Here is an 18,766-nt window from a genome sequence, read left to right on the forward strand (position 1 = left end):
ATCAATACCGATCTAGATTCACTTAAATTCGCACCAAGTGGACCTCTAATTTAAATTGTAATGCTACGTTTGGTATGCTAGAATGGAATGCCTATTCCAACCATTCGTTTGTTTGGTGTGCAGGAATGGAATGGAATGACCATTGTAATAGAATGAAAATCCATTCCATTACTAAACCTATGGAATGACCATTCCATTCCATAATAAGATTAAATATTTTTCTAATATTCCCAATAAACCCTTCATCACATTCCAATAAGGCAAAAATATTTTGCATAGACCAAAAATCTTTCACATTCCATTTTTCACATTTTTAGAGCTTTTTTATTAGACGTGGTAAAGGTCTTTCACCTTCACTCTCTTTTGAATATACTCAGAATTGCCATTGATAAAAAGTTATAAGACCTTCAACCATATTATATATATATATATATATATATTATTGAGATTGATATATCATTAATAATATATCATTAAATATATATATATATATATATATATATATATAATAGCATTTACATCAGCTTTTTAGGTTAAGTATTCAACCCGTTTTTGGATAAAATTGTACTGACAAAATATTAATTAGATTGATTTTATTAAAAAATAATGAAAAATGTATTTTTGAGAAAAATCATTCCATTCCATATTTAATGATAGTCAACCAAATAATAGAATGGTAATAATCATTCCATTTCATAACGATTCACCGTGTCACACCAAACATTAGAATGGTAATACTCATTCTCTTCCATTCTCATTCTCATTCCATTCTAAGTTGCATTTCATTCCATTCCTGCACACCAAACGTAGCCTAAATGTAATAGTATGCTTATTAGAAAACTAATATGACATGAAAGAAAAGTAGAGCAATTTAGCATAAATCCCTCTGTTCTCTCATTCTTCTGACAATCAAAGTGCATGCACACGCACATAAACACTATGAACCAAGTGACAACCAGTAGAAGGAACCCAAATGAAATTCAATCATGTGCACATACACACACACATGAACACTATCTGAATATATCAAACCAAGGCATCATTGTTAATGATATTAGCTGATTGATGAAATACCATAGCCACCAGATGTTTACACAGTACTTGCATGAAAATAGTCCCAATGGATCAATCTGGTTTTCTGCACGGTTGATAAGATAAGAATGGTTTGTTATGATCCTCAATTATTGATGGATATGAGGTATAATGAAGCATTTTTTTTTGGACAATTTCTTCATGAACAGGTGAGTTACAACTTACATCTTGTGTCATTGGGTTCGGAAAATAAGGCTTAAATTTACAATGCCATGGGCTTAAAGTTCACAATTCAAAGTTCACACTGTCATCAGCCTGCAGCTATGCTGCAGCTATATACAGAGAAATGGAAATCAGGAAGTTATTGTACAGGGCATTGCCAAAATAAGGAGAAAAAAGAATAGGTATGCGTAAACAAAAGAAACTAAACCGTTCGTGGGTTTAAGGTTTGAAGTAAGATTTCTAAACTCTATGATCTAGTTGTGTTCCATTCTTCCTACATGTCACTTTGACTAGTGAAAACAGAGAGCCCAAAAACGAGAAACAAAATCTGAAAGACAGTATGATTACCATCAGTTTGCCGAATGAATTATGAATTAGCAGAGACTCAAGAGGCTCTTGCATTTCTCCCACCCTTTCTACTCACAGCCTCACAGAGCCGGCATGGTAACGTGTCTAGGCTCACTGCACATGTCTTCCTGTAGTTACCCAGTACACCACATCTTCTCCATGCATGGTATTCTGCATAGGCTACAGGATCATTAGCAAGGGCCCTCACATAAATAGCCAATTCCTCCAGGGAACCGAATTTAGTCCCATCTATTATTGAATGCGGAGGGACAAAGTCCAAAACATTTGGAGCGCCAAAATAGATTGGGACTGCTCCAGAGTCGAGGGCATAAAATAACTTCTCTGTCACATAACTCTCTGTCATAGTGTTTTCAATAGCAAGGACAAATTTGTAGTGAGACATGGCACAGTGTAGATGGTCCCACCATTTCGGAGCCGTATTGGCATCCTTGGTGCACTCTGGGTACAAAGAGAGTGCCATGTCTAGGCCTCCAACATTATTCAAGCACTTGCCAAATGAGTGGTGATGCAGCAAACCGAGGAGACTTTTGGCCACTATGTTTCTTTTAGGAAGACACCGTGATGAAGACCAATAAACAAGAGTGTCCTGAAAACAACCCCAGTAAAAATTACAAGACTTGGTTTTTAAATTGATAAGAATATTGGTATGACAAGGAAAAGAATTAAAAGACAACTTGAAAAAATATATAAAATGAACAGCAGAAAAGTGGGTTGAGGGAAGAGTCCTGATTGCTTACATTGTTCTTAAAAGAAGACAAATGATAGTTTCGGTTATTATGAAAGAGGGCACCAGCATAAGTTGATTGAACGTCATCTTTGGCATGATAACTTATAAAAATGTCCTCAACACCTGATCGCTTCCTGCCAGCCTCAAGATCCATGTATACGCGCAGTGGATCTCCATTGTGTCTCTGGCAAACATTAGAAAACCCCACCATGAAGAAGCTGGGCAAGAAAAATAATCAACACAAAGCAGGATACCTACGTGAAGCAAAATATAATAGTGCCTTCTCTTATTCCTATAAGGTGTCAATCAATAGTTGGAAGCTGGAATGGCTGTTGTAAGATTCAAAAAGAACATAAGAACCCATCACTTGATGAGTTCCACTTGTTTTTACTGTAAAATGGAAGGAAGTGCTCCGGTAATATTTAACCATTTCATCAGCGTGCCAAGTTTTTTTTAACAAATTGTAGATCAATCAAAATATGATGAAAAGTCAATGTTTAAACTCATTTGATGATTTTGTAGCACAGTTATTAGATGATATCGACTATCATATAAACCACACTGATCATTTTTATCGATGAAGTATTAAGCTATTGATCCAGTGTCCCTTTTGGATACCCATTCAAAAAAAAAAAAAAAACTATAATGGAAGAGAAAAACTGGCTAGGTGTTTGGGGAACCATGCTTTGTGTCAGATCTATCAAACTAGTCACTACTCACTAATCATAAATTTCTAAGCATTTCAAAGAAAAATTTATAACAAACGTAATAGCAACAACTATTTCATACTATTCAAAGGTAAGGCAATTTAGCAGATCAACAGGTAAGGCAATTTAGCATTCAACATACAACCTTAAAATTGACTAAATAATCATGGTATTACGAAGGGATGAGATGTCATGTCAAAGCATTGTTCTTGTACCCAATATTCTCTATCCCCCTTTCATGGCAAGTATCAAATAATTAATAGTTTAGCATTATTAACAATTTAACTTACCATCCAAATAAATCTTAATTATTACCGTGCATACTAACTCAACATTTGCATTCATAAACACAAGCGATGCTACGGTATAAGTCTGAAGGTTGAGTAATCTCTTCCTATAGAAGTGCATAGACTTTCTTAGGCAAAAAAACATACATAATTTTTTTTTTTTTGATAAGTAAAACACATAGGTAATTTGGTATCACGTTTGCCTTTTACATCTCGCCTAGCAGTTTTTGGTGCATTGCTGAACAATATAGAGGCAATAAAGAAGCGATCAGTGGTAAAACAAGAGCCACATAGGCCCGTATAAGGAAGGAGGATATGGCACTTCAAAGTATAAGAGCAAACTATGATAGCAAAAATGATTACACGTCACACAACCACCTTAAGATAAGTTGATGCTAGACCAGACAATGAACAATTAAACAGGCCCAGCTTCGTTAATGACCCCTATCTAGTTCTGCTGCAAGAGGCTTCCATCATTCCATGCACTCTGATGTCCTTGTTTTAGTGAATGGGACTTTTTTTTTTTCCAGTTGTGTGTTTATGGACAGGAAGTCCTCATTAATACATTCAGCCAACCATTAGCAAACATGACCTGAAAACATATTCATTGTGGGTCCCTTTTCTTAATTGATTTCAGAAAGAAAAAAAAATAAAATACAAAAGAACTTAATTTCATGATGCTTCCCCCCCCCCCCCCCCCCCCCCCCCAAACAAAAACAGCAACTTGGCCAATAAAGCCAAATTCATGAAATCTACACATCCATCTTGTCTAGGTAATAGACTCTTTAGCTCATCTAACTAACAAATGACCCACCTTCTCCTCTGCCAAACCACCCGATGAAAATCCCTTTGGAAGATCTTCATCCTCTCCTAAGAAGAGGTTTAAACATAGAGAACTAACAGAAGAGAGGTTGGGTAGTGATAATGGTAACTGTACCCTTTTAAGAGATGCAGCCTTCCTTCAAAGAGGCCAGCCAATCTTCATTAATTTTCTCAACCACTGTTTCCTAATATTCAAAAGTAAGCAAAATACCGCGCAAGGAAAACCAATGTAATTGAAAGGCCAAGCAAAACAACCCAAGATCCTAACTAATCAGTTCATAGTCTTGGCATCAATGTTGACCCCTGGAGTGAAACTCCAATCTAGGTTTATCTCAAAGCCTAATGCCATTCAAAAAATGGACAGAATATAGCTTCAGTTGCCTATGCAATCATTTGAGGTCTCCAAAAAAAGAACCAATAATATTGTCAGCGAGAAAGAAATTAGAACTCTAAACTCTAGCACTATCTGCTACGAGCCAAGTTCTTAGCTTTGAGGAAGAAATGACAAGAACTCAAGCAGAAAACAAAAAAGAAAGAAACAAAAGTTTCCCTGTCTTTGACCTCTCTAAAGCTTAGTAGGAACAACTCGTAGCTCCATTGGATTAAGATGCAGTGAAGGTGCAAACCATCATACATTTTTCCATTTTTCCACAAAGCTATTATGTTGAGGAATAATCCAGAATTCTCCTTCAAAAATATACGGATTTTGAAGTCAATTTTCACCATCAAAATCTATCATTCTACGATGACTCTACCCTCTAAACATTTCTCCACTCCTCTAGTAGCAGGTATAAATTGCCTCCATTTAAGAAAAGCATATCAAGAAGAACCTACAGTGTTGGCCAACACAATTCTAAGATGTCTAGAGACGACCGATAAGGCTAATAGGTTTGGAGTCCTAACAGACAGAATGACCTGTCACCCACAATTCTTCACATATTGCTAATCAGAAAGTTAGGCAACTAAAATTGTCATAGGCCAAAGTTATTCTTCCAATCACCATCTTCAAAACAATTTCTCGCTTTAAGCATTCAAAAATGTTGTGAAACCCCAATCTTGATATTACTCCAATCTAATGTCCAAAATATAACAGTAAAATCAACAAGAATTTAGAAATTGTATACAAAGACAGGAGACACACAAAACTTGGTGAGAGAAGTGACTGAAGTCCAGGGGCAAGATGATCCAACTCTACATGCAAAGCTCCTAGAAATAAGTAACTAGAACAAAATATCTCAATCAGAATTACACCATAAAACTAAGCAAAACTAATCCTACCAGAAAAGAAATTTCCAAAACCTGCCCACCCCCCAAAAACCACAACCACCACCAACCAGCAACAGCACCAATAACAAAAACTTAAACTCCACTAAACCTAGAACTATGTGGGGTAGATATTAAGAACAAGGTGACATAATATACTTGGGCAGGAATTGCACGCTAGGAATCCTGCTGGAGATCACAACCTTCGCTGCCCCCTTTGTCTCAACAAATCATGCATTTCCCAATTTGGCAGCAAGGGAAGGAGGGGGACTCCCGCAGCATCAGCAGTGAATTCTCCATGCAGATGGAGCCATCTTATAATATCCAAGTTTTAACTCAAATAAGGGGACTCAACAATCAAATCCTGTTACCCAAGCTCAAGGAGAAACAGATAAACATTTCACCAACATGACAATCATTTCCGCACATACTTGAAACTGCCATAAAAAATTCTGCCGCCATAGCAAGAACATCAACATAATTAAAATTAAACTTGTATTTGTACAGACAAACACACACGCATATATATACACATATAAACAAACCTATCTATACAAACCAGAAATTTGACTTTGGGGACCGGTTAGTGGTAGAACAGAAGATTCATCTCAGACAACAAAGTGGTGGACTTATCATCAGTGGGACCGGAAGGTTCTTGACAAATGGATACTGTCCTTTGGAGAAGAATTGACTAATGGATGACAGTAATGATAGATATCAAAAGAAGGGTATACTTCAAACTTGGAAGGAACATCCCGTGGTTCCATTAGCCACATCAGCAGAATTAGTGATGGACACATAACCCCTAATTCAGTTCATCCATCTCTCACTAAAACCTTCATTTACAAATAAATAAATAAATAATCCACTTTATAAACCTAATTAGTTAATGTGAGAACAGTAAGATCAATGGTGCATAGAAAACATATTCAGAATAAATTATAGGCCGTACATAAACTTCGTTAGATAAGTGGCTAAGTTCCAGAGCATAGGTGATCCAAGGAAACTTTTATGAGCAAAGATTCAAAAGTGGAAGAAACAATACTCGTCCTAATCAGGAAAACTCCAAAAAACTAAAAAAACCAATTCAGATCCTACAAAGAAGAAACTAATTAACTAAACAATACGAAAATTGAAGAAGCAAAGAAAAATAATAATAATAATAAATCCCAGCCCATTAGACCTATAATTATGTGAATTCATTCATATCAAAGTGAGGCAATATATTTGGGTTGGAGACACCGTTATTGGACTCCTGCTGGTGCTCATTCTTCACTGCACCTGTTTTCTCAATCTATTAAGCCTTCGTCCTATTACTAAAATATCAATCGCACTCCTATATTTCAAATAACAAATGACGAGACTCCTCCGCAAACAACATTTCTTTTTCTTTTCTTTTTTTCCGAAAGTTCAAGAAAATGCACACAAATCCACAATGTTGCCCCTAGCTGGGCTCCTGCACTCAACTTCCTCTTAGGTAGGGAGGAGAGATCATACCATCTAGGCTACCGTTCATGGATCTCCACAAACAACATTTCTTTTCAAATAGAATAAAATTCCCATATCACCAGCATCATACTAATTTCTTCAGGCACCCAAATTGCAGTCACAAGATCCACCATCGTCATTACATTATATAACATATCACACACATTCACACATATAAACGTATGTACAAAATAATTCAAACATTGCTATTTACAGAAGTCAATATATTTACATTTTCTGCAACTCAACCATTTCAAAACCTCAAAATAAACAACTGCGCTAACAAAAAATAAATATATAGAAATACCTGAAGTGGAGGTGTTGTTGTCTCGAACAACAAAGCATCAGGCTTATCGGCAAGAATCGAAGATTTGGTCCATAAACAGCTCGTCCCACATCGACATGGATACAAATTATCCAAATTATCAGGAATCCAAGTCCACCCTTTAACCAAAACACTAACATGACTCATCTTTAACTCGCTACACTCCAATTCACCATCAACATCTTGCAAAGAAGAAGACGACGATGATGACTCGTTTCTCAACAACTCCTTATGCTTTTCTCTGAACAGAGAACAACCCACTTGAGAGTCCCATTTCTTGAACGCACCCAACAAGTCCCTAAATGGGTCCGGTTCAGATTCGGAGGACAATCGAGAATGTTTAGCCGAAGGGATCGGAGAGGAGGCAGATGGGAATTCGAGAAAACCAGAGAAGAAGAGGATGAGAACTGCGAAACCCAGCATTATTAGTGCGACAACGAAGGAGTTGAGGGATTTCAATTGCATTTTGGGATTGAATTGTCAATTGGGTCTTCGCTCTTTCTCTCTCATGCGAAGAGAGAGAAAATAGATAGAGAAGGACACAGATCAAAGGAACTTCATAATGCTCTCTTCTTTGGTAGAACAGTTACGTTGTTGCTGTCTGAAAATCGGAAGTCGTTGCATCTGCCTGCTAATTTGACTAAATTTATGGGCTGAAGTTGAAATGGACATCAAGCCCAGTTTAGGTTTGAAGAGGTTGTTGTCCAGGCCTACATTTTCGTTTTTCTTTTTATTTTTTGGGCCCCTCAAGCCAAACCAATGTGACTATAATAAGAATTCAACATAATTTTCTTGGTTTTTTTTTTTTATATATAAATCTTTTTCAACAAGTCTGGTGGTGAAAATAATTCTTTAGAATATAGTTGAGCACACCAACTAAATCTTAAGAAAGGTGACAATCTTTTTTAATAAGCAAATTGTCAAAATTTAATAAAAGATTAACATAATTTATCCTTAACTTTTATTAGGATGTTTCAAAAATTCAATTTTGAACTCGATGTGAGTTGCTTTTTCAAAGGATCAATTAATCCAAACCAAACTTGAAAACGAAATTTAGATATTGCATAGGAGAATTTAATGTGACATATATTTGTTTCCTTTAAAAGAGTATCTAATTTTGTCATTTCACTCTAATAGTATTTAACAGTCAAAAAAAAACCCCTTTCCCTTTTAACAAATTTTTATAATAATCCCAAAATACATTTAAGGAAATTTTAGGTATTTCTTTTTTAGAAAAATAAAAATAAAAATAAAAAACAAGATTAAAAATAAATAAATAATTTTTAAAAAAATATTGTTTTTTATTAATTTTTTAAAAAAATTCCATTATTTTATTATTATTTTTAATTTTAATTTTTTTCTTTTTAAATTTTATTTTGTCTAAAAAACATTTTAGGTATTTCAGTCTTCAAATTAAAGATTTGTCCTTATATGCCCAATTTGAAAAATGTAAGGAGTTTTTTGTAACACCGGATATTTGCATTTTACCCTAATAAAAAGAAGGGTAATTTGCACTCACACCCCTTTATCTTTAGGTCAAAGTCACTCAGCGGTGGTCAATGCACTAGTTAACATTACCCATTGAGGTTTCAAATGCATACATACACACCCCCTCTAGACCTCTGATAGTCGAGAAAATGACTATTTAGCCCTTTGACTTGGTCAACAAATACATAAAAAGTGTAAATTGCCAAATATAACCCTATAAAATAAAGTTAAATAACCAAAATAACCTTCATCATTTTCTCAAATCTGCACCCTCTATCCTCACCACCACCAACTTGTAATTAAAGGGTTTTTTTTTAAGAGGTGTTGGCGCCAACACCCAACTTGTTGATCTCTCTAATTCGCCTCCCAATTATCTATATACATTATACACACACCTGAAGATAAATATATACACTTCCCTTCACCATCAAAATTAGAGGTTGCAAAGTTTAACACGACACGAGTTAAATGGGTAATGGGTTTACCATAAACAGGTTCATATTGTAAACGGGTTGACACGATTAACCCGTTTAGTTAAACGTGTAATGTTCGGGTTTTAGGGCTCAACCCGTTTATACCCGTTTAATTAAATGTGTCACCTGTGAAGCCGTCTAACTCGTTACATGTTTTAACTTGATTAGTATGGGACATTTTGGTTAAATCATGTTTACATAAGTAACCCTATTATACATATTATTCGCATTAGTCATTACGCTGCGCCTCTTGTTCTCTTCTCTTCAGCCTCTCTTTCCTCTTTCTTGTAACGACCCGAACTCGAGGGTCCGAATCGCTTATTGGGTCCTCACCCAAACCCAATGTCATCTATGGGCACTACGATCATCTACAATATCAAGACACAAGTAATACATCGTTCTAAGGTTTTTAGTACTCAATAGTATCAACAATTGGGCTGAAAATGGGCGTGAAAGAAGAATAAATGAAAAGTACAAAGCATCAGAAATCAGTCGTCCAAAATGGCTATTTCGGTCGTCCAAAATGCCCCAACCGGTCTGTCGGTTGTGGCTCCCTCGCAAAGTTAGCTACTGGAATTATTCTAAAAGGAAACCGGTCGTCCGAAATGCTATTTTGGTCATCCGAAATGACTCTGAAAATGATTCTTCACCTGCAGAACTGCTATAAATATATGGGAAGGAAACAACCTCACTTGGGCCCTTATAATTAGTCAGACTTGTCCCAACTTACGGCAAGTAAGATTAACATATATACACCCATTAAACAATCATTTTGTACATCATTAATAATTAAATTATACAAATTGTCTTTACACGTTTACAAAGAATTTAAATATATAAATGAGGCTGCCATGGCTGTAAATACAACATTATGATACTATGAAGAATTCTAGCGTTGTCTAAGTCCGTGAATGAAAGTCATACGTCCATACTCCTCCGGTTTCTTGGAAATGGTAAGATAAGGGGGGTGAGCTCAATAAATCAGTAGGAAATGCCAAAACACCGATTTTGGACTCCCTTGAGCCAACAACCAAAGAACGGGAAAAAGAAGTCGGGATCATACATGGAGAATTATCAAAATCACAATCCACTTCATTCAATTTAAAAGATTATCATCACATAATCAATCATAATCATATATGCCAATATGCCATGAAATGCAACGTTTTCCCAACCACATACCCGGCCAATACAACACACACTAAAAACTACTAACCGACTTTATTGAGGCGAGATTGATAATTATCCCTGATTCCAAATCCGGTAACCATTTGGGGCCTAGTATTAACTTTTTCACGCTCTACACCGGGCCGTGCTCTCTCTAGGTCGAATTAACCTCGGGCTCGCGAAACCCGGTTTCTTTCACAAAACCATTTCCTCACATCCCTTTTCAAAGACATTCTTTAAAATCATTTCAACGTCATGTTCCCCAAACCATGCCCATGCTATGAATGAAATCATCATATACATGCTTGGAACTTTATCAATTTAGCCATACATACTCATCATCATCATGTATATATATGTAACATCAAGAAAACAATTTAAACAACTTTGCAACCAAACACATATATATACACACAACCAATATCATCTTGAACATGCTTCGTTGCATAAACACACAACCAACATTTAAATCCCAAATTTTATCATTCTAAGCATGCTTGGCAATAAATTAAGTGAAAAAACTCAACCAAAGTCAAAACATAATGGCTTAGACATCCCTACCTCAAAATACAGCTAAAAGGCATCCCCGGCTGAAAAGTCAATGCCGGTTAACGTCGGCCAAATGAAAAACTGTTCGGTGAGATTGTAACCGACGCCGAGGAGAGTAAACCGTCCCAAAGGCGCAGCTCCGAAATACGACTCAAAATGGCTCAAAACCCCCTCCAAAATCTTAGATCTAAAACTTTCAAAAATTCATAAAATATTCATCGCTCTTCTAAAAATTAAACCATTGGACTATATGTGATAGATGACAATGAGATGAACACTTTCAGTCAAGGAACTAAGCCCAGAAAATAACTTGATCGGCCGAAAAATGGCAGAAAAACTTGAGGCTTTAAGAGAAAGGAAAATGGAAAAGAAAATAGGAGAAAGAGAGCAGCCACGGTTTTTGTACTCGTCGCGGGTCATGGGGCGGGGACGGGTTCTAATACAAATCTGCCCTGCCTTGCCCAGCATATAATTCTACTTATATATATGTATATATATATATATATAATAACTTACAACCCTAACTTAAGTTGTGAGGCTTACCAGTTATCCACAAATCAGAGCAACGCATCAAGGAAAGTAAAAAACCAAACCGTCTCTCTCTTCTTCACTAGTCATCAAATGCTCAGGCAATCACCACCAATCAACCATAACATTTTATCTCAACACAAGTAAAAGATCGGTGATTCAGCTTCATCTCTCTTTGCCATCTGGTTCGATTAAATTTCTCCGCCTCTCTCTATATCTCCACCCTCACTGGCTCATGCCCTCACTCGTCTTTATTTTTTTACTTTTTTTTTTTTTTTTTTTTTTCCTTCTTTTGTTTAGCCCAGAGGATTTTTTTTTTTTTTTTTTGAATAATTTGAATATGAAGTGACCATGTTGTTATTATCAGTAGTCATAATCAGATGTTAATGACTATACTAAATTTGATTTTAGTTTTGTTTTGTTTATTGTGGATCTGATTTGGTGATTGATTATATTTAGATTTTAGATTAATGATTTCATATGTATGTTTGTTACTAGCAAATTGAAGAAAAGGTTAATACTGGAGTAATTTTGAAGTTATACTCTAATTGCTCTAAGTCACTAGATTTTTTTTTTTAATGTTTTTTATAAAAGGATTCAGGAAATCTAAGCAGGGAAAAAATAACAGCAAACTTTTAAGAATGAAGTTTTCTGTGTTGCAAGACTTATTCAATATTCAATTTCTGCCCTAGATTTTTAAAACTAATTGCTCTCTGATTTGTGATTATAATTTTTTTTGGTTAATGTAGAAGGTAAACTATTAACGGGGTGGGCACAGGCTCTCTCATCTCCCAGTGTGGTGGGGATAGATTATTAAAATTCAACCCGTCTCGGGTATGGGGCGAGGATGAGTATATATATAATCAGGCAGGGCGAGTATGGATTTAAGGAAACCTACTCCAAGCCCGCCCCATTGCCATCCCTAGGGCCCACGTAATCAACAAATATGTCTTTTGTCTCTTTATAACATATACACACATACACACATGCCACAACACCCCTCTTGGTACGCAACCACTCAAACATGCACCAACTAAATAAATATGAAGTGTAATGATACTGAAAAATAATCCCATATACGAAAAATCTGGGAATGGGTCCCACCTCCTGGACTAAAAACTGAAAAATATTGAAATGGCCAACAATACATTTCTAAGAGTTCTGAACTAGAAGAAATGTCCCAACAACTCTCGGGACATACTTGGCACACCCCACGATGTCCGGCATGCAAAACGAGGCGATAAAATTAAAAAATCTGAAAAATCAAAAAATCCCCGAAAATGGAAAATCCAGAAACATTACTTTTCTATAATTTTATGTTGCCTCTCTCTCTCTCTCTGAGTCCCTAACCAATAACCAGATAACTCCCTTTCTCTCTCAAATTAATCTCTCAAATCCACACCACACTTCGAGCGACTAGAAGGAGAATCGAAGATCAACAATCTTAATCACTGCACTTCGAGCGACTAAAAGAAGATTCGAATAACACAAACTTCGAACAGTCAGAATAAGTTTTCTCTAATTTTTGTGTCTTTCCTCTTTTATTTTCTGTAGATTTTGAGATCCAATCCCTTTCGAAAAGCTTCAAGTTTGCTATCAGGTTTGGATGAGTACTCTCTCTCTCATTTGTCCTTTTCCCCTTTGTTTTGTGCATCTGAGTCTTGTAAGATTATTTTCTGTTTGATTTAGTTGTGTTTTTGTAATACCCCTAATTTTTAAAAGAATAGTCTCGGTAGTTTTGTTTATTATTTTATTAGTTTTTTATTTGTTTAATTATTAATTATTTGTTTAATTTGTTATTCTGGTTGTTTAATTGATTTCTTGCCTTTGTTTATTTATTTGGTGTGTTTAAATTGATTAATTGATTGGTTGGGTTTATTAAATGGTATTTGAGTTGAATTGTTAATGATATTATGTTTTTGTGCATTCACTGTTTTATTTTATTTTTGTAATGATAGTTTTAGGTTATTAACTTAAGTAAGTTTATAGTGCCGAAACTTTAGACGTAGGTTTTATATATGGGCCGACTATGGTTTATGTTAGGGCTTTGGCTCTAATTAAACAAGGATTAGGGTTTAGGGTTGTACGTCTATAAATATAGTGATTTCGTTGGTTTAGGGTTTGGAGAAAAACAAGTCTTGGTTCTGTAAAGAGAGGAGTTGAAAACAGAGGCACCGTAAGGGTTGTCAAGGAGAATAACAGAGAAGAGCAAGGGAGTGTGGTGGATTAAACCAAAGCTATAGAAGGCTTGAAGGTGGTCAGTGTTTGCCGGAAAGCTTAGAACAACGGCGACAAGGTTTTGTTTACAAAACTGTACAGGCAAGTTCTTATCTTCCTCCTTCCCTCTGGCTTGTGTTCTGTGCACCTAGATAACCTCTAGGGGATTAATTGGCCGTTAATTGAACCATGCAAGATTTGTATATGTTTACTTGAGGGTCTTTTAATTGTGAAAATTGATCTGTAAAACCATTCTGTCATGTATGTGTTATATTCTTTGTTTTGGCATAACGTCCCACTGTTCTAATTTTTATTTTGAATCTTTCTGAAATCAACCAAGGTCTAAATGGATACTAGATGTAATTTAAGACCTTCAAATTTAAATTGGAGGAAGAACAGAGGGGCTGGGATAGAACTGGTGTTGCAAATTAGTTTCAGTGCTGTTCTTCAACAATGCTAGTTTAAATAGCTTGATTAAACTCTGTAATTGTTTTCAAAATTATTGTAAACAACCTTGGGGATGCTTCTAGACTAAATTAAGACTCCTAATATTTAGTTTTAGAAACCAACAGAGTGGTAGGAATTGATCAGAGAGGGAGCAGACAAATTGAAACGAAGCAAAACGGGGACAGAGGCTCTCAAATGAGGTGAGAGCTGGCTCCATGAATATGGGAGCCGGCTCCCACAACAAGTAGAGCCAGCTCTAGGCTGAAAGAGCCTGCTCCCAAAATTTGGAGTAGGCTCCATCTTCAATTTTTATTTTCTGTATGTTTTTTTTTTTTTTAGTTTTCTACGTACTGTTTAATACTATTGGAGCATGGGATTTAATCTGTTGGTTCTGGGGTTCCACAGAGAGATTAGAAGGCTGAATTTGGGTGTTAATAAGACCTTAAATTGATTAAGGTTTAATTCTAAATTGTTGGGACAAACAGTGTAAAAATTAAGGCACTTCCTATGTTGTTAACAAATGGAAGATAAAATAATTGTTGAATTAAAATTCAGCAATTTGATGGAATGTAATGTGTTTATAAAACTTGTTTTAAAATGCATTCAAATGCATGATAAGGTCATTTAATTATTAATTTTGATCTATGCATGCTTAGGAGGCTAGTTGCTGAATTATTAAATCATTTCCTGCAACTATATGGTTAATGCTTGGATTTAAATTGCTGAAACATTAAACAATCTTCTGAAATTGTTTTAGCAATTTATTGGATAATAATAGGATTATTTAACCTATTCAAATGCATGATGGAGTCCTTGACATATTAAATTTGGTCTATGCATGCTCTGGATGTTAGTTGTTGATTTATTAAATCGTCTCCTGCAACTATATGCTTAAATGCTTGGATTTAAATTGCTGAAACTTTAAATATTTTTCTGCAATTATTTGGATGGTGGTTTTTGGTCTGTAAATTATTGAACTGTTATATATGTTGTAATTTACATGGATATGGAGGATTGTATGTACCGGTATGGAACAGTGACATACTAGGGACGGTTTAGCTCAAAACGCATAAACCTAACCTAATGGATTAATGGAATGGATTGAAAGATATCGAATCCTAATTGTGACTAAGTTAGATCAGCTGTAACCAAGTTGGATGACTTCCTGGATTAACGGATGGTAGTTAAGTCATATCAACTGAATAAGTTGAGTGACTAACTAGTTGGTTTATTGTATGTCAGTTTAATAAATAGTTGAACTACATACCCTGGATTTGGACGGACTTTATATATATGTTTATGATACCACGAGTTGAGCTTGAGTCTCAGACTCGTTGGTTAGGGTGCGTATATGCAGTGGATGCGTAGCTGGTTATAATAGGTTGAGATGTACCATGTTAGGTCTAGGTACTCATGCCCACCTTTGGGTGCGTATTCGCATGTTGCCTTCTATTCAGGTTGAGACCCCTATTATAGACCAGTGAATGTCCCTTAGTGTGGATATATTTATACGTATGGACTAGATAGATATTGTGAGGTGTTTACGGTGTATCTGCATATCGGGTCACTGTATGGATTGCAGTTAGATTAGAACTTGTTTGTGGGTCTGACCCACTCCTTTATTATTCTTTTCAGGTACAGGACGGTTCCAGCCTTAGAGCTTGATCGTACTTGTTGAGGACAGTTTCACATTTATCTGATTACGTAGGATTTCTCTCGATGTTTCTAGCATTATCTATTTCCAGTTTCGATTTCAGTTGAACTTTTGGTTAGGGGTCCACCAGTGGATTCCCAAGTTGTAACCTTAAAGTTTTGAAGGATTGGAGTTTTATTTTCAGTTACACATAGAGGGTTTTATTATTATTATTTCTTTCAGCTTTATTCTATCTTTATTGTTTCTTTTTGTCATCTGTGTTCGTTTTAAAATACTTTAATTGTTTGATATTCCCTCGGGTTTGGGCCTGGGCCTGATCAACCCGTGTCTCGGATCCGAGAGGTATCACAGCTTTGGAATCTGGTCTATAGGAGGTGAATATCAGCCTCGTCAATCTCCCTCTATTATGATTTTATTTCATCTCAACAGGCCCTAGAAGTTTTTTTTTTTTTTTTTTCGGTAAACAACAATCTTTGTTTCTGTTTGTTCAACATTTTTCATAAATTTAAGAATAAAATATTAGATGGATTCTATATGTTTTTTGCATATGTGATCATGCTTAATTTAGCTATGTTGTTGGTTGATAAATTTATTTATTTTTTCCATCATTATTGTTGTTCACTGTATCATTTTTTAGTTATTATTTATACTAGAAAAAAATCTGGTTTCTTTACAAATTATGCTAACTTTACTGTAATTTTATGTCATTTTTATTATATATGTTTGATTTATTTAATTTTTTATTTTTTTATAATATTTAGATGGATTCTGCCATGAGACTTCACGAAAGTGGATCAGAAGATGGTCTTGATTTGTTTGACCTTGAAGTGGATCAGAATATAAATGCAAATGTGCAACCGAAAAAGAAATAAGATATAAAGCACAAAAGAAAACTCACATCAAAATTTTAGTTGCACCATGAGATACTTCCACCCAGCAAGGACAAGAAGAGAAGATGCAAATGTAAGAAGTGTGGGACTATGTATATTGTTGAGGGCAAGTATGGCACTGGAAATTTAAAGCGACATATAGAGTTATGTGTTAAGAGGGATATACAAGACATAGGTCAGTTGCTTATATCTCAGTCATCTAGATCCATATCTATGTGTGCTTCTAAGTTTGATATTAATAGATTTCATGGGTTAGTGAGTGCTGCTATCATTATGCATGATCTGCCCTTTCAATTTGTTGATATGAGGGCATTAGAACTATAGTTCGTTATTTATGTTAGGAGGCTCAGCCCGTATGTAGAAACACAGCCAAGAATGACATATTAAAGATGTATAAAAAAGAAAAGGGTGGGGTTCGACATATGTTGGAATCAACAAATGGTAGGATTTCTCTAACATTTGATTTGTGGTCTTCTCTGGCTACTAATGGGTACTTATCTCTTACTGTACACTTTATTGATGTGGATTGATGCTTACAAAAAAGAATTTTGAACTTTTCTTACATGCCATCTCCACGCAATGGTGTTGCTTTGACATAAAAGATTAATACATTGCTAGCTGAATGGGGTATTGAAAAAAAAAAAAAAAAAAAAAAAAAAAAGACAATTTTTAATTACTCTAGATAATGTTTCTTCAAACTTTTCATTTGTTGAATTGTTGAAGTCTCGGCTCAATTTAAATGATGCTTTATTAAGTGGTGGGGAGTTTTTTCACATTCGTTGTTGTGCACATATCTTAAATTTAATAGTGTAAGAGGGGTTAAAAGAGGTTGATGAATCTATCATAAAGATTCATGTGAGTGTTAAGTATGTCAAAGGTTCTCAAGTGAGGAAACAAAAATTCTTTCTCTTATTTTCCTTAGAATGTAAAAGAAGGTTAAGGCAAGATATTCTTACAAGATGGAATGCAAAATATCTTATGCTTGAGTCTGCCATTTATTATCGTCGAGTTTTTTGTCAATTGGAGTTGAGTCATTCAAATTACAAGTTCTGCCCATCTCAAGAGGATTGGAGTAGGATAGAAAAGATTTACAAGTTATTAACTATTTTTTATGATGTTACAAACATCTTTTCTTGATCCAAGTATCCCACAGCAAACTTGTATTTTTCATCTGTGTTTTCGGTTCAATTGACATTGCGAGAGGAAATTGATAGTAAGGATGAGTTTATGAGCAAGATGGCAACTCAAATGTATTTAAAGTTTGCAAAGTATTGGTCTAATTATAGCATGATTCATGCTATTGCTGTGATTTTAGATCCTAGATACAAGCTTGGGTTTGTTATTTTTACCTATAACAAGCTTAATGGTGATAACAACATTGAGAGCTCACTAGTTCGTGATGCACTGTTTTACCTTTTTGATCAATATTTGTTGAATTCGCCTATGGCTTGTACCACCAAATCCACATCTTTACCAAATGATGAAAGTGAACACCAGCAAGTTGATGAGGGACAATTAACTAAAAAGTTCATTGATGTTATGAAGGTGAATAATACTTTTGTGAGATATTAAATTCCTTATGCCTATTTTATTCATTACATTTATTTGTTTTTCTACTTTTGCCATTGATTGTTCTATTTGTTTTTCTTAATTACTGTAATATAGGAATTTGACTCATTCGAGAGTGATAAATGTTTGGAAATACCCAAAAATCAGAGTTGGAACTCTATTTAGATGAACCAAAAATCAATAGGAATGCGAACCTTGATGTGCTTACCTATTGGAAAGCCAATCAGTTTAGGTATTCTATGCTTGCTCAAATGGCTCGTGATATATTGAGCATTCCAATCACTAAAGTTGCTTCTGAGTCTGCGTTTAGCATTGGTGGTCAGGTTCTTGATCAGTATTGTAGTGCACGTAAACCAGAAAATGTGGAGGTTTTGGTATGCACGAGGGGCTTACTTTTTGGTTTGAAAGGTAAATGGCTCATAATAAACTTATAATTATATTATATTGCAGAAAATAGTGAAGTAATAATTTTTTGTGTATGTTTGAATATAGATACAATGCAGCTTCAAATGGATGACTTAATTGATGATGTGACAAAACTA

General features: G+C 35.1%; 1 protein-coding gene across 3 annotated transcripts; it reads right to left on the reverse strand.

Annotated features, from left to right (window-relative positions):
- Positions 1-618: 618 nt before the first annotated feature.
- Positions 619-7,875, reverse strand: LOC132273841 (alpha-(1,4)-fucosyltransferase-like). Of its 3 annotated transcripts, none has more exons than XM_059774923.1 (4): positions 7,225-7,875; positions 2,361-2,534; positions 1,603-2,209; positions 619-793 (listed from the first exon to the last, which is right to left on the reverse strand). In XM_059774923.1, the coding sequence occupies exons 1-3, from the start codon at positions 7,705-7,707 to the stop codon at positions 1,640-1,642; spliced, it is 1,227 nt and encodes a 408-aa protein (XP_059630906.1). In that variant the 5' UTR covers positions 7,708-7,875; the 3' UTR covers positions 619-793; positions 1,603-1,639. The 3 variants fall into 3 exon arrangements, with proteins under 3 accessions (XP_059630906.1, XP_059630907.1, XP_059630905.1); XM_059774924.1 differs by lacking the exon at positions 619-793 and adding an exon at positions 827-1,138; XM_059774922.1 differs by lacking the exon at positions 619-793 and having other exon boundaries at positions 1,269-2,209.
- Between the last annotated feature and the right edge of the window lie 10,891 nt (positions 7,876-18,766).

This window comes from Cornus florida, unplaced genomic scaffold (assembly GCF_030987335.1).
Source record: "Cornus florida cultivar Cherokee Brave unplaced genomic scaffold, ASM3098733v1 CherokeeBrave_3.0.0_Hap2_Chr09, whole genome shotgun sequence".
NCBI classification, from domain to species: Eukaryota; Viridiplantae; Streptophyta; class Magnoliopsida; order Cornales; family Cornaceae; genus Cornus; species Cornus florida.

What these genes read in the sequence shown, in the direction of transcription:
- LOC132273841 (XM_059774923.1), bottom strand. Translation starts at nt 7,707, where the DNA reads ATGCAATTGAAATCCCTCAACTCCTTCGTTGTCGCACTAATAATGCTG. An exon ending in CAACAACACCTCCACTTCAG is followed by an intron (nt 2,535 to 7,224) that starts GTATTTCTATAT and finishes AATGTTTGCCAG; the next exon opens with AGACACAATGGAGATCCACT. An exon ending in TGTCTTCTTTTAAGAACAAT is followed by an intron (nt 2,210 to 2,360) that starts GTAAGCAATCAG and finishes GGTTGTTTTCAG; the next exon opens with GACACTCTTGTTTATTGGTC.